The sequence below is a fragment of the Schistocerca serialis genome, chromosome 4, assembly GCF_023864345.2.
Source record: "Schistocerca serialis cubense isolate TAMUIC-IGC-003099 chromosome 4, iqSchSeri2.2, whole genome shotgun sequence".
In the NCBI taxonomy this organism is placed as follows: Eukaryota; Metazoa; Arthropoda; class Insecta; order Orthoptera; family Acrididae; genus Schistocerca; species Schistocerca serialis.
In genome coordinates, this window is record NC_064641.1 from 119,509,047 (window position 1) to 119,524,232 (window position 15,186).

At 40.6% G+C, this 15,186-nt stretch overlaps 1 protein-coding gene across 3 annotated transcripts in view; it reads right to left on the bottom strand.

Moving 5' to 3' along the window:
- The window catches only part of LOC126473934 (kelch-like protein 12), a 77,278-nt gene that overhangs the window by 27,865 nt on the left and 34,227 nt on the right, over positions 1 to 15,186 (bottom strand). For all 3 annotated transcript variants that reach the window (XM_050101294.1, XM_050101293.1, XM_050101295.1), the window contains 5 exons: positions 11,335 to 11,532; positions 10,651 to 10,763; positions 7,060 to 7,214; positions 6,026 to 6,202; positions 3,123 to 3,269 (listed from right to left, as the gene is read on the bottom strand). In XM_050101294.1, the coding sequence (XP_049957251.1) occupies positions 3,123 to 3,269; positions 6,026 to 6,202; positions 7,060 to 7,214; positions 10,651 to 10,763; positions 11,335 to 11,532 (790 nt within the window). The remainder of the gene's footprint in view (positions 1 to 3,122; positions 3,270 to 6,025; positions 6,203 to 7,059; positions 7,215 to 10,650; positions 10,764 to 11,334; positions 11,533 to 15,186) is intronic.

Consider the following 15,186-nt stretch of genomic DNA (forward strand, 5'->3'; position numbering starts at 1 on the left):
GCTCAGTGGCAAAGGGTGTTCTCTGTAGCACTATAATTCCAAACACCATCCATTAATGGAACATGAAAGTGGGGAAGAACATGTAATTCCAATTTTCCTATTGTGGTCACTTCACAAAATCTGTGTGGCAAGAAGGAATATGTTTTCAGAACGAAATTTTAACTCTGCAGCAGAGTGAGCACTGATATGAAACTTCCTGGCAGATTAAAACTGCGTGCCAGACAGACTCGAACTTGGGACCTTTGCCTTTCGTGAGCAAGTGCTCTATCAACGAGCTACCCAAGCAGGACTCACAACCCATCCTCACAGCTTTACTTCCGCCAGTGTCTCGTTTCCTACCTTTCAAACTTCACAGGAGAACTTCTGTGGAGTTTGGAAGGCAGGAGATGAGGTACTGGCAGAAGTAATGCTGCGAGTCCTGCTTGGGTAGCTCAGTGATAGAGCATTTGACCACAAAAGGCAAAGGTCCCGAGTTCAAGTCTTGTCCACCACACTGTTTTAATCTGCCGGAAGTTTCAAGGAATATATTATTTATTCGTTTGTTTGTTTCTTGGAGCATCTGCTCTCTGAATTTAACAGTGAACCTTTCCATGATGGACAGTGCCTCTTGAAGCATCTGCCACTGGAATTTGACAAACATCTCTGTAATGCTCTACTGCTTATTAAATGAACCCATGATACAACATAGTGCTATTGGTTGGATTTCTCTCTCTCTCTCTCTCTCTCTCTCTCTCTCTCTCTCTCTCTCTCTCTCTCCTCTCTCTCTCAATTGATCAATTGATGGTTTTGCAAGTCACTTATTTTGTGGAAAAATCACATTTCCTTAGGATTCTTCCATAGAAGACTTGCCATTTGCTAGTTTTACGAGGTTATTACTCCCAGATACTACAGCTGGATGGAGCATTAGGCACATAATTTTGCCTTTGTTGAAAAATTAAAGAGTGATGAAGTTATATAGCTGAAAGCTGCCATCTGGTTTAATAAGGTCTTCTGCCAAATATACGAGGGCAGTTCAATAAGTAATGCAACACATTTTTTTTCTGAAACAGGAGATGTTTTATTCGGCATTGAAATACACCAGGTTATTCCCCAATCTTTTAGCTACACAACACTATTTTTCAACGTAATCTCCATTCAATGCTACGGCCTTACGCCACCTTGAAATGAGGGCCTGTATGCCTGCACGGTACCATTCCACTGGTCGATGTCGGAGCCAACGTCGTACTGCATCAATAGCTTCTTCTTCATCCGCGTAGTGCCTCCCACGGATTGCGTCCTTCATTGGGCCAAACATATGGAAATCCGACGGTGCGAGATCGGGGCTGTAGGGTGCATGATGAAGAACAGTCCACTGAAGTTTTGTGAGCTCCTCTCGGGTGTGAAGACTTGTGTGAGGTCTTGCGTTGTCATGAAGAAGGAGAAGTTCGTTCAGATTTTTGTGCCTATGAACACGCTGAAGTCGTTTCTTCAATTTCTGAAGAGTAGCACAATACACTTCAGAGTTGATCGTTTGACCATGGGGAACGACATCGAACAGAATAACCCCTTCAGCGTCCCAGAAGACTGTAACCATGACTTTACCGGCTGAGGGTATGGCTTTAAACTTTTTCTTGGTAGGGGAGTGGGTGTGGTGCCACTCCATTGATTGTCGTTTTGTTTCAGGTTCGAAGTGATGAACCCATGTTTCATCGCCTGTAACAATCTTTGACAAGAAATTGTCACCCTCAGCCACATGACGAGCAAGCAATTCCGCACAGATGGTTCTCCTTTGCTCTTTATGGTGTTTGGTTAGACAACGAGGGACCCAGCGGGAACAAACCTTTGAATATCCCAAGTGGTGAACAATTGTGACAGCACTACCAACAGAGATGTCAAGTTGAGCACTGAGTTGTTTGATGGTGATCCATCGATCATCTCTAACGAGTGTGTTCGCACGCTCCGCCATTGCAGGAGTCACAGCTGTGCACGGCCGGCCCGCACGCAGGAGATCAGACAGTCTTGCTTGACCTTGCAGCGATGATGACACACGCTTTGCCCAACGACTCACCGTCCTTTTGTCCACTGCCAGATCACCGTAGACATTCTGCAAGCGCCTATGAATATCTGAGATGCCCTGGTTTTCCGCCAAAAGAAACTCGATCACTGCCCGTTGTTTGCAACGCACATCCGTTACAGACGCCATTTTAACAGCTCCGTACAGCACTGCCACCTGTCGGAAGTCAATGAAACTATACAAGACGAAGCGGGAATGTTTGAAAATATTCCACAAGAAATTTCCGGTTTTTTCAATCAAAATTGGCCGAGAAAAAAAATGTGTTGCATTACTTATTGAACTGCCCTCGTATTTCCACTGATCCCAACAGGATCTCATTGAAGCCACAAGTTTTGTTTTTTTTATAAACACTGTGATGCGCACTATAGTGGTGTGTAAGGAAGAATAAGGCAACATGGTACACTCTGCCGAGGGGGGGGGGGGGAGGAGGGAGAGAGAGAGAGAGAGAGAGAGAGAGAGAGAGAGAGAGAGAGACTACTTGGTAGCAGAGCACAAGTGTCCTCTGCATCTTTCCCATGTCTAAAGCTCCAGCCTCTGCCTACCCTGCAAGTAGCCATGCCGGGGTAAGCACTACAGTGGGCCACTGTTTCTGCTTCTCTCTCTCCCTAGTGGAATTTATAAGCCCGGAAAACTATTACTGTCACTTCTTGTGTTTGTGTTACACCACACATAATTAACAATCTAAGGGCTATGTAACCTCAGCATGCTTAAACTACCATGAAAATCAATGCTAAATTCTCCATGTGCACCACGGAGAACCAGCTACAATCAGACACAGCTAAGTGATGCTATTGGCTGAAATATTCCATGGTACACTGCTCCCTGCCACTGCATACTGTCCCCCATCACCCACCTTCTTTAAATTCAACTGAAGATGGCTGCGTGGTTATCAGCAAATATATCAAGACACACAGTCAACATTATCTGGTAACAATTCTTAAATTGATTATTTAAATGGAATTTCAATGATCTAGGAAACCTTAAAGATATACAGGAATCACACACTGCAAAATTATATGAAAACATGTTAATTATTAAGGAGAAAAGAAAAAGAATATATTTGACATACCAACAACATATATGTGACCATCGAGAACACAAGCAGCAGACCCACTGCGAGGAATTAACATAGGTGCAAGTTCAGTCCAGGTGTTTGTCCTTGGGTCGTATCTCTGGACTAACTCAATTCCATCACCATCTTCCAATACAGCTCCACCTAGCAAAGTAAAATATAAACAAGGTCTAGAGCAACAGGAATACACCTAAAAGTGTAACAAAAATATAAATCTATTCTGTTTCTCACAATGCAACTAATTAATTTTCAACACCATCACTGACAAAATTGTCACAGAAGCACGAATGTTACCAGGTTTCACTCTCTGTAAGCAACCTACGCAATCTTTTACCTCTACTGTTAAATCGGTGAATCACAAAGTAATTAAGGAAATACAAAAAGATCTGAAAAATAAAAAAGATCGAAGTATTGAGAAGTAGTGAAAATGAAATTAGCAACAAATTATTGGGGGCTACTAGTAAATAAAGTGAAAGATTTCTGCTGCCTTAGAAGGCAAATAGTAAATTACTGGCAAATGCGAGGAGGACATAAAAGAACATCAACACGGGCGAAGAGCATACGCTTGCCAAATGAAGTCTGCAACTATCAAACACAGCTTTTAACTCACTTTTAACTGACTTATGGGTTACACATAGACACACAGAGTGGAACACGAGCCTACCACTCTGATCCAACCCCTCATAACTCCCCGAGCATGTCTTTATGACAGTCCATCTTCCAGGTTCCAAAAACCTACTTCACCCTCTGTGAAACACACTGCCCATGAACACCCATCCTGTAACAGAGTTGCCAACCTTTCTGCCAAAACTTTAAGCGCTGTAGAAGTCTCAGTACCTTTTAAAGGCCTCACCTTTAGCCCAAAAATCAAAAAATACTTCCAAGCTCCCCACAAACTGTGATCCTCCTCTCTTTCCACCAAATCATCCCCTGATAATCTTTCAAGAATTCCTCACTTCTAACCTGGCCTCACATTCCTTCCCTAAACCCTTCTCCAGAGAGTCCAACATCAGACCTATGGAACACACAGTTATCCGTACCCTGAAAACTAACCCAGAAATTTTTAACCTCCCTACACACAAAGGCTCCACTACTATAATCATATTTTTGCTTTGAAGATCTTAGCAGAATTTTTAAAGAAAAAAAGATAACTTAAGATAATTTTTTGTTGAGAAAGTGTTACTACTGTAAACATGTTGACATATTCCCCATCACAGTGTGAGGTGATAACCAGCAACCCTCAAACACGCAAATACATAAAAAGCTCAGCACTACCAGTCATACAATCCTGAACTAAGTAATGCCATTTTTTATTTTTTATTTTTTTTTGCATCTTTCTATTAACATTTTTTTTCCATTAACAGCCACTGTCTGTCAACAAAGCAAATGTACGTTTTGAAAGCTCAAGATATGAGAGTTTGTTTTTCCAAATTGGTGATATTGTCGAGATACCCGTATGTGCCAACATGTGACATGACTCAACCATTCAAGAGACTTTTCCCACACTTCAAGTACTGCATTGTGATGTCTACACCAATCCTAATATTTACCTCATGATGCGTAATGCACAGAGGGATGATGCATGTGGGTGGTGGCCTTTGTATGCTTTAGCAGGGTGGTGGTACTGGATAGTACATCTATTCAGCAATTATTTTTGTTCAGCTTTGAATCAAAAAGTACTCCGCTGCACTTTGTGTGGCTGGTGAATTTGCTCTTAAATTCCACAATAACTAACAATGACCACTGTCAACACATCAACCACAGCAGGTGACTCTGGCAGTGGTGGTTTTCTTCCAGCTGAGGCACTCATATATCCTTGACATGGGTGCAGTGAAAAACATGATCACTGAAATGGAGTATCCCATGTGCCAGCTATTAATGATATTACCGTGATCAAATGCACTTTCATCAAGCAACTTCCCACTCTTTTGCTCTATCACATTGTACAATGGCCAGTACAAGATCTGATGGCATCCCAAGTGTCTCTCTCTCTCTCTCTCTCTCTCTCTCTCTCTCTCTTTCTCTCTCTCTCTCTCTCTCTCTCACACTCACACACACACACACACACACACACACACACACACACACACACGTCCAATATCTGTGGCAACAAACCTCTCCTCTCTGTCTAACAAATCATCAGCTTTCTCCAATTCAAATGCTTATGATTATGCTTATAAACAGAACTGTCTATTTTTAACATGAAACTGGAATCAACTGCAATTTGAAACAATTATGTTTAGGGAGTTCCATCATGATGCTGGTTTCAGCATCAGCAACAACTACTGACTTCACTGTTTTTACTTTCTATCATGATTTCATTAACACTTCAATTCCATGTTGACTAGATTTCAAACTGATGGTATCCAAAACTATTCAACGATAAATAATCAAATTTATTACATGGTTCTAATTCAACAGTTGATAAAGTATCATCATCACACACTCCAACTGTTTAATACCCTGTCACCACAGCACAGTATCTGTCACTAATGCAGCTATGTCCTTTTAGTGGGCTAATAAAAAAAATGAGAATCCAATATAATACAATTCTAGTACTACTCACAATAGCTGTCAATCACATGGCATATGAGACAATGTCTGCACAGGATGCTCTGATCTAGCAGTTTTCTTCTTCTTCTTCTTCTTCCTCTTCTTCTTCGCCCCACCCCAATTCTGGCGGTATCATCAGAATCTGCCCCTAGCTTTTTATGAAAGTATGCCTTGCTGGCTTCCATCTGCACCAACTCTGACAATTCTTGCATCACCCTCTGACAACATTTTCTGCTAACCCATCCACAGGTTTTCTACTGCCAAGTAAAAAGCCATGCCACAACAGCCCACACTGCCTCAAAAAGTGAATGAAACAGAGCCCGTGACAAATAAAATAATAAATTTACCTGTAACATACAGCATGCCTTCGTGCGCTACAACAGCTGGACTTGTAACAGCCATCTTCATAGGCGCTATCATCTGCCAGGAATTGCTTTCTGGATCATACCGTTCTACGGAATCGAGGCGGAAGGAACCCTCCCATCCACCGACAGCATACACACATCCATCGAGCATAGCTAACCCTGTAACGCATTTAAAGCACCGATACATTCTCTTGTCAACACCTTGACCACATCAACAATATGGGATATATTAGTTCAAACCAGTTCATCATAACTGACAAGTGATCACATTGATTACATTACGTTTGCTGAATGGCGACAACTAATCTTTTGAGGACACAATTTACATACTGCTACCAGTTTACTGCTGTCCTCAACACAACAGTAAGAATATAAATAAACAATGTCCTCCACATATGAAGAGGTCGACATGAAAAGTAAAGATCATTACCCTGTAGACATGATGATGATGATGACGGCATTTTATGGGCACTTGCCATCTTTTTGTTTAGCACTTGTATTAAATCTTTATATCTAAGTTTGTTGAAAAATATAACAATTTTCAGTGCAATTACCATAATATATAATGTGCATAATAAACATAGATTGGAGGGTAATGAATGTGTTAATCTGTGGTTTAAGGGTCGTGGATGTGAAAATTTTATTGTATCAGGTGAATCCGAAGCCTTACGGCATCCCACAATTTAAATAATAATAATAATAATAATAATAAAATATGATCTTGCCAAAAGCCAAGAAGCAATGCTTCTTCGTGGTATAGCTCCTTGGGGTGCCCTAGGATGCTCTGTGTGTGAGGAACCCCTGTGTTACTCAGTAGCTCTGCACACATTTAATTTTTAGACACACACACACACACACACACACACACACACACACACACACACAAACCCTATCTCACGTCATTCCACGTTCACGTCAACAATCATCAGCATGCTCACTGATCAGCAGTAAAAATGTGCCCACGTGTAACAACTTTGTTCTGCTAACTGTCATCATTATTTTAGTTTATGACATACCTAACTCTGAACGTGGCACGAGCATCGGTGCCATTTCTTGCCAGTGGTCAAGAATTGGGTCGTATCTCCACACAGAACGAGAGGCATTGCCATCAGGGAATTCTCCACCAGCCAGGTAGAGAGTGTTCTTGCCAGATGCTACCAAACCATGCTTACTGAAACACATTCAATAACACACACGCCATAGATAACAATATAAATTTGGTAGTTAAGTCTCTTTACTTAGATGAACAGTTCTATTAAAATTATAAGGAATCGTCAACTCACACTGGCATAAGATGAAGGGGAAAAATGTTATAACTCAGTAAATGCAAAACCATGCAGAACTTAGATGAGGAAACAACGAACTCAGAATCCTTTACAGTAATCTTCATAACAACTGAACATCCTCACTGACACTGAATCAGGTCTACAGTATAAATGTAGATTAATGTTGCTGCCACACAAACTTCCCTCCAGTACTAAATTGGTGATTCCTTTATGCCTCAGCATGTGTCCTACCAACCAATCCCTTCTTCTACTTGGGTTGTACCACAAATTTCTCTTCTCTCCAATTCTAATCAGTGCCTCCTCGTTAGTTACGTATCTACACATCTTGAGCATTCTTCTGCACCACCACATTTCAAAAGCGTCTATTCTTTTCTTTTCTAAACTGTTTATTGTCAATGTTTCACGTCCATACATGACTACACTCCATACAGACACTTTCAGAAAGGACTTGCCGACACTTAATCAATACTCGATGTTAACAAATTTCTCTTCTTCACGGAAAGTTTTTCTTACCATTGCCAGTCTACATTCTATATCCTCCCTACTTCGAGTGTCATCAGTTATTTTGCTTCCCAAATAGCAAAACTCATCTAATTCCCTCAGCATAACCTGATTTAATTTGACTATATTCCATTATCCTCATTTTGCTTTTGTTGGTGGTCATCTTATATCCTCTTTTCAAGACACTGTCCATTCCATTCACCTGCTCTTCCAAGTCCTTGTAAGTCTGACAGAATTACAATGTCATCGGCAAACCTCAAAGTTTTTATTGCTTTTCCCTGAATTTTAATCCCCACTCCACATTTCTCTTTCGTTTCCTGTACTGCTTGCTCAATACACAGATTAAATAACTCCAGGGATAGGCTACAACTCTGTCTCCCTCCCTTCTCAACCACCAACTCCCTGTGCTATCTTATTTCTGTACCAATTATACATAGCCTTTTGCTCGCTGTATTTTACCCCTGCCACCTTCAGAATTTGAAAGAGAGTATTCTCTTCAAAGACTTCAGTCAACATAGTCAAAAACTTTCTCTGAAGTCTACAAATGCTAGAAACGTAGGTTTGTCTTTCCTTAACCTATCTTCTATGAGAAGTCAGAGGGTTACTATTACCTCGCATGTCCCTATATTTCTCCTGAACCCAAACTCATCTACCCAAAGATCGGCTTCTACCAGTTTCTTCATTCTTCTGTAAAGGATTTGTGTTTGTATTATGCAGCTGTAACTCATTAAACTGATAGTCTGGTAAGTTTCACACCTGTCAGAACCTGCTTTCTTTGGAATTGGAATTATTCTATTCTTCTTTAAGTCTAAGGGTATTTCGCCTGTGCCTGTCTCATACATCTTGCTCACCAGATGGTAGAGTTTTGTTATGGCTGGCTCTCCCAAGGCTATCAGTAGCTCTAACGGCATGTTGTCTACTCCCGGAGCCATGTTTCGACTTAGCTCTTCCAGTTCTTCGTCAAATTCTTCACGCAGTATCATATCTTCCTTTTCATCTTCATCTGTGTCCTCTTCCATTTCCATAATATTGCCCTCAAGTACAATGCCCTTGTATAGACCCTCTATATTCTCCTTCCAGCTTTCTGCTTTCCCTTCTTTGCTTAGGACTGGTTTTCCATCTGAGCTCTTAATAGTCATACAGAAGGGTCTCTTTTCTCCAAAGGTCTCTCTATTTTTTAAATTCATTCATTAGTAGGCCTAGATTTTTAGGTGTAAAATGTCACTAAAATGGTGCAGCATTTTGGGCAAAAAAAGTGCTAATTCCAAATGGGAAAATTTACAATGGAAAGTGTATGTAAGTCATTAAACCACAAACCTGCCAAAAGAATATGGTATTGCAGAGCCTCTGTTGTTCAGAATTACGATGCAATGTACCCTTGGATATGCATGCAAGAATGTACAAGTGCTGGTTGTAGACACATGGTTGATGACATATGAAGGTTTGGCTCTGGCCATTAGGTGTGCTCAGATAGCCTAATGGTAAATCCGGGTTCGAGTCCCGGTGTGGTACAAATTTTCATTGTCATTATTCGATCATACAACTGATGGTTGTCCATATTCACAACTACATTTACATTTAATGTCTTCCCAACACAACTCACTTAAACATTGAAAAATATAATGAAACACATCACTGGACAAACTGATATCTCTCAGTCACTCATGAGTAAAGGGTTCAAAGAAATAACAATAAACATTTTGATGTGTGTGAGCATTTTTCAACCTGCCATCACTCTGCAAATAGAGACAAACATTCTAAATTAATATCCATGAGAGATGTGCATTTAATTTTCAAGCAGTACTCAATATTCATGTTCACTGATATGAAGTGAATCTGTAACTAGACTAGGGCCATGTGTTACTTCACTATAGCAATGTTATTGCTCTTTACAAGACTTCATGAAGTGTAAAACTGATAAGAAACAGTGTTGTTTATCATTAGCAAAGTAAAAATTCTTATCAATGATAGAACACTTCCATCTGTTATAAATTGTATTTTTATGTCTATGAAGTTATACCACAATTTTTTTTAGTCTCCTGTACCCTAATCAAATTACAGGAAAATGTATGCTATGTGATGAATATATCACTATTCACAAAATGTTTGGTGACAAATCATCTCCAGCCAATATACATAAAAATAAATATACAATGGCAGAAAATTTACACCCATTAAACTGCATTTAAAAAAATTAAGTTCATCTGAACCATTCTAATAAACTTCACCACCAGTACTGACATACTGGGAGTACGTGCATTTCAGTTTATATTCAAGAAATGGCTGACTGCTTGTCTACAGTAAGACGTAGGTTGCAGCAGTCACACAAAGATGATGAGACTTTTACAGGACAGACTAGCATGGTGAGTTGCATCAAAACAGTCTTTTGATCTCAAGACCACAAAAAAAACTTTATGCTATTGGGTTTCTTGTCAAATGCTCATATTATGAAATGTAAGAGAATGACTTCTAAATCTGAACCTCTGTTGTTGATCAACTGATATTTCCAAAATATGGTTCGTGTCTATTCCCATACAGGGCTGGAGAAGGCTTTTGCTATCCTTCAACAAATGTGCACACACAATTTCATTTTTGCGCAGCTTCATTTTTATGCTCATGAAATAATTTTATAAAATTAGTGCAAACTAGAAATGAAATTGCATTTTTTATTCGTTAGCTTTAGAATGTCTCTAGAAATCCTGTTTTAGAAACTGATAGTGGGTAGCCACCTTCGGTTACAATCAAATTTTTTACAGAATTTATAATCAGAAGAGATCACAAACAGCACTGGGAAGAATGGCAGCAGTGGGAGGAACATACCTGACAGCAAAAGGCAAGCACGCTAGTGTGCGCCACTCGTGCGATGCCGGGTTGTAGCATTCCACTGATCTCAAGACAACCTTGTCATCCTCACCACCAACTGCAACAATCACCTGAAGCAAATATGTGACAATGTAGGGCAACAGCATGCCACTTCTTGAATATTCCACAGCAAAATTAGGTATGACAAAGATAGGAAGCAGAGGAAAATGTGATGGTAACACACACAGATTTCTCAGCATATTCATTCATTTACACATCATATTCCACGAGCGCAATTATGAGAAAAAAGCCTTTAGCTATGTGGACAGGGTCAAATCATTTACAAATATGCACAAGTAGCTACTTCTGGCAACTTCTGAAAAGTACACTAACAAAAAATTATGATTCGCCCTAACCCAGTTGCTATGACAATAAACTTCTTGATTAATTTATTACCACATATATACAACAGATTCTTATAAAAGAAGGTCATTTGTCTTTTGTACAACATTCTTCTTGTAAATGTCACAAAAATCATTTTATTTTATACATCTAGTTCTGTAGGATCAGTGATTCAGCTTCTCCATTAAGCAGATATTTCAAATCCGAGAAATACGAGAGCCTGAGTTGCATTCATTTACAATTGTAGTCCTTCTGGAGTACCAAAACTGCTTCTGCTGAACACATGTTACACCTCCATACCTGTACTGTGCCGGCACAAGAGCGGTGTCGTGTGCGAGGTGTCTGCAGCTCGGAGCGGCGGTCAGGTAAGAGATGGAACATTTTGGCTTCTTCGACCAGTGCTCTGCACTCTGGAGACTGCCGCACCACTGGCTGGCTTTCCACACAGTCATGTAGGAAGTAGGGGCTCAAGAGGGGTAGTCGAACGTGTTCCAGAACCTATAAGAGGAATAGCAAAAACCCACAGTCTTAGTGTCCACTGAACTTCAGTCTTACAGCTTATTATATCTAGGAAATAATAATTAATCACGTCGCACAATTATAGTTTGATTTAAGCAGTTGGCCTCCAATACTTACACAATCTACTTATCTAATCAACATTTTTCTGTAGCACCACATTTCAAAAGCTTTTATTCTCAACTTGTCTAAACTGTGTTTCATCCACAATTCACAAGGCTACACTCCAGAAAAATGCCACAAGTTATTTTACTGTCAAAATAGCAGAACTCATTTACCGCTTTTAGTGCCTTGTTCCTTAATTTAATTCCTCAGCATTGCCAGATTTAATTTAGCTACACTCCATTATCATTGTTTTGTTTTTGTTTACATTAATCTTATAACATCCTTTCAATACACTAACTACTCTGATCAACACCACTTACAAGTCCTTTGCTGTCTCTAACAGAATTACAGAGTAATCAGCAAGCCTCAAAAGTTTTATTTGTTCTCTCTGAGCTCTAATTCCCCTTCCAAATTTCTCCTTGATTCCCTGTACTGCTTTCTTAACATACAGATTGAACAGTATCAGGATAGGCTACAACCCTGTCTCACTCCCTTCTCAACTACCAGTTCACTTTCATGCCCCTTGACTCTTATCACAGCCATCTGATTTCTGCACAAGTTGTAAATTGCCTTTCACTCACAGTATTTTACTCCTGTTTCCTTCACAATTTCAAACAGCATCCTAGTCAACACTGTCAAAAGCTATAATTTAACATCCATTCTAAGGTAATCCATAGGGTCATAATTGCCTCTCATGTTCCACCATTTCCCTGGAATTCTAGCTGATCTTCCTCAAGGTGGCTTCTTCCAGTTTTTCCCTTCTTATCTACATAATTCATGCCAGTATTTTACAACCATTATCTGTTAAACTGATAGTTCAGTAATATTCACATCTGCTGTCTTTGGAATTAGAATTATTACATTCGTTTTTAAGTCTGCAGGGATTTCCATCTCATACATCTAATATACCAGGTGGAATAGTTTTGCCCACGGTTTTCTCTCACAGGGATACCAGCAGTTCTGAGGGAATGTTATCAACTCCAGGGGCCTTGTTTCAAGTTAGGTCTTTCAGTGCTCTGCCAAATTCTTCTCTTAATATTATATTTCCCATCTTATCTTCATTTACTTCATCTTCCATATCAATAAATCTGCCTTCAAGTTCATCTCCCCTGTATAGTCCCTCTATACATTCCTTTCACCTTTCCCCTGCTTTGCTTAGTAGTGATTTTCCATGTAAACTCTTCACATTCATACAGCTTTTTGCTTAAGCATTTTGCACTTCCTGTAAATCTTATTTTTTTGAATTTTGTATTTCCTTTCACCTGCCTCATTTTCTGCATTTTTATATTTTCTCCTTTCACCAATTAAATTCAATGTCTCCTGTGACATCCAAGGATTTCTACAGGCCTTGTCTTTTTACCTACTTGATCCTCTGCCACTTTCACTATTTCATCTCTCAAAGCTACCCATTCTTCTTGAACTGTATTCCTTTCCCCTCCTCTTGTCAATCGTTCCCTAATGCTCCCTCTCAAATGGTCAAAAACCTCTGGTTCTTTCAGTTTATCCAGGTCCCATCTCCTTAATTTGCTACCTCTCCACAATTTCTCAGTTTTATTCTTGTTTTAATAACCAATAAATTGTCAGAGACCACATCTGCCTTTGGAAATGCCTTAAAATTTAAAATCTGGTTCCGAAATCTTTATCTTACCATTATATAATAAATCTGAAACCTTCTGGTTCCTCCAGGTCTCTTCCATGTATAAAGTCTTCTTCAGGATGCTTAAACCAGTGATAAATTACGCTCTGTGCAAAATTCTACCAGGAGGCTTCCTCTTTCATTCCCCCCCCCCCCCCCCCCCCCTCAATTCCATATTCTCCTACCATTTTTCCTTCTCTTCCTCTTCCTACAACCAAATTCCAGTCCCCCCGTCACAATTACATTTTGCTCTCCCTTAACGATCTGAATAATTTCTTTTATCTCATCATACATTCTTTCAATCTCTTCATCATTAGTGAAGCTAGTTGGCATATAAACTTGTACTACTATTGTGGGTGCTGGTTTCATGTCTACCTCAGCTATGATAATGCATTTACTACGCTTCCTATAGTATCTTACCCACTTCCTTATTTTCTTATTCATTATTAGGCCAACCCCTGCATTACCTCTATATGATTTTGTATTTGTAACCTTGTATTCACCTGACCAGAAATCTTGTTCATCCTTTCACCAAACTTCACTAACCCTCACGATATGCAACTTATAGATTTTACTTTTTATTTTCTAACCTACCTAACCTATGGTTGGATGGGCAGAAGAGTCACACAAAAAGCTCAAATTCATGTATTATGAAGAGGACTGATTGCTACTTAGAACTGAGTTGCAGACAAGCACAATGAAAAGACTGCTGCACATTAATAGCTTTTGACCAAAGCCTTTTCCAGCAAAGGAAAAAAAAAAAAACTTCATGCACCCCATATTCAGACAAGCAAGCACATGTGGCATCTCTCTCTCTCTCTCTCTCTCTCTCTCTCTCTCTCTCTCTCTCTCTCTCACACACACACACACACACACACACACACAAAACTGCTACCACCAGCAGCTCTGACCAGAATGTGACTGTCACATAAATAACAGTCTGGAATGGGGCAGGGAAGGGGGAGAGATAGTAGGGTACAGATGGGAGGAGAGAAGAGTGCTGTCTAGTGAGGTGTGCAGGGACTAGAGACTACCAAGTGCAGTACTGGGAGGAGGTGGTGGTGTGTGTGTGTGGGGGGGGGGGGGGGGGGGGGGTGGAGAGGAGGGGAAAGGGGGGGGAGGGTGGGAGGTGGAGCAGGGAAGGACAAAGGACAGGTGGGTACACTGGCAGAGAGTGGCACACAAAGAGGGTGATGGAATATGAAAAGGGAGGAGCTGATTGGACAAAGGGCTGGAAATTGCTGCGTGGAGGGTGTGGGAAGAGTAAGTTGCTGTAGGACAAGGCCACGATAATTTCAGGAGTGGAGAATGTGTTTTAAGGATAGCTCCCATCTGCAGCATTTGGAAAAGCTGGTGGTGGAGGGGAGAATCCAGATGGCCCAGGTTTTGAAGTGACCATTGAAATCAAGCATGTTATATCCAGCTGTATATTGTGTCTTGCAATGGTTGCATCAGGGCTGGTACACAACATGGCTCCTTTCACAGGTGGCCCAGCCTTCAATGGGGGTAAGATAAGCCTGTGACAGAACTAGGATAGGAAATGCTGGGAGGGGGAGTGGATTGTGCAAGTTTTGCACCTGTGTCATCCACAGGGATACGATCCCTCTAGCAAGTGGTTGGGATTGGGGATAACATACGAATGGGCTAAGATGATGTGGAGGTTGGGTAGGTGACAGAACATCACATTAGAAGGTATTGGAAGGATCCTGGTGGGGTGTCCCTCATTTCAGGGCATCAGGATAGATAACCAAACCCCTGATGAAGGGTGTGGTTCAGCTGTTCCAGTCTGAGGTGGGGTTGGGTGACATAATGGGCTCCCTTTTGTAGCCAGCTCTTGGGGATAGTGGGAGGATGGTGGGAGGGTGGGGGGCAAAAATGGCATGGGAAGTCTGTTT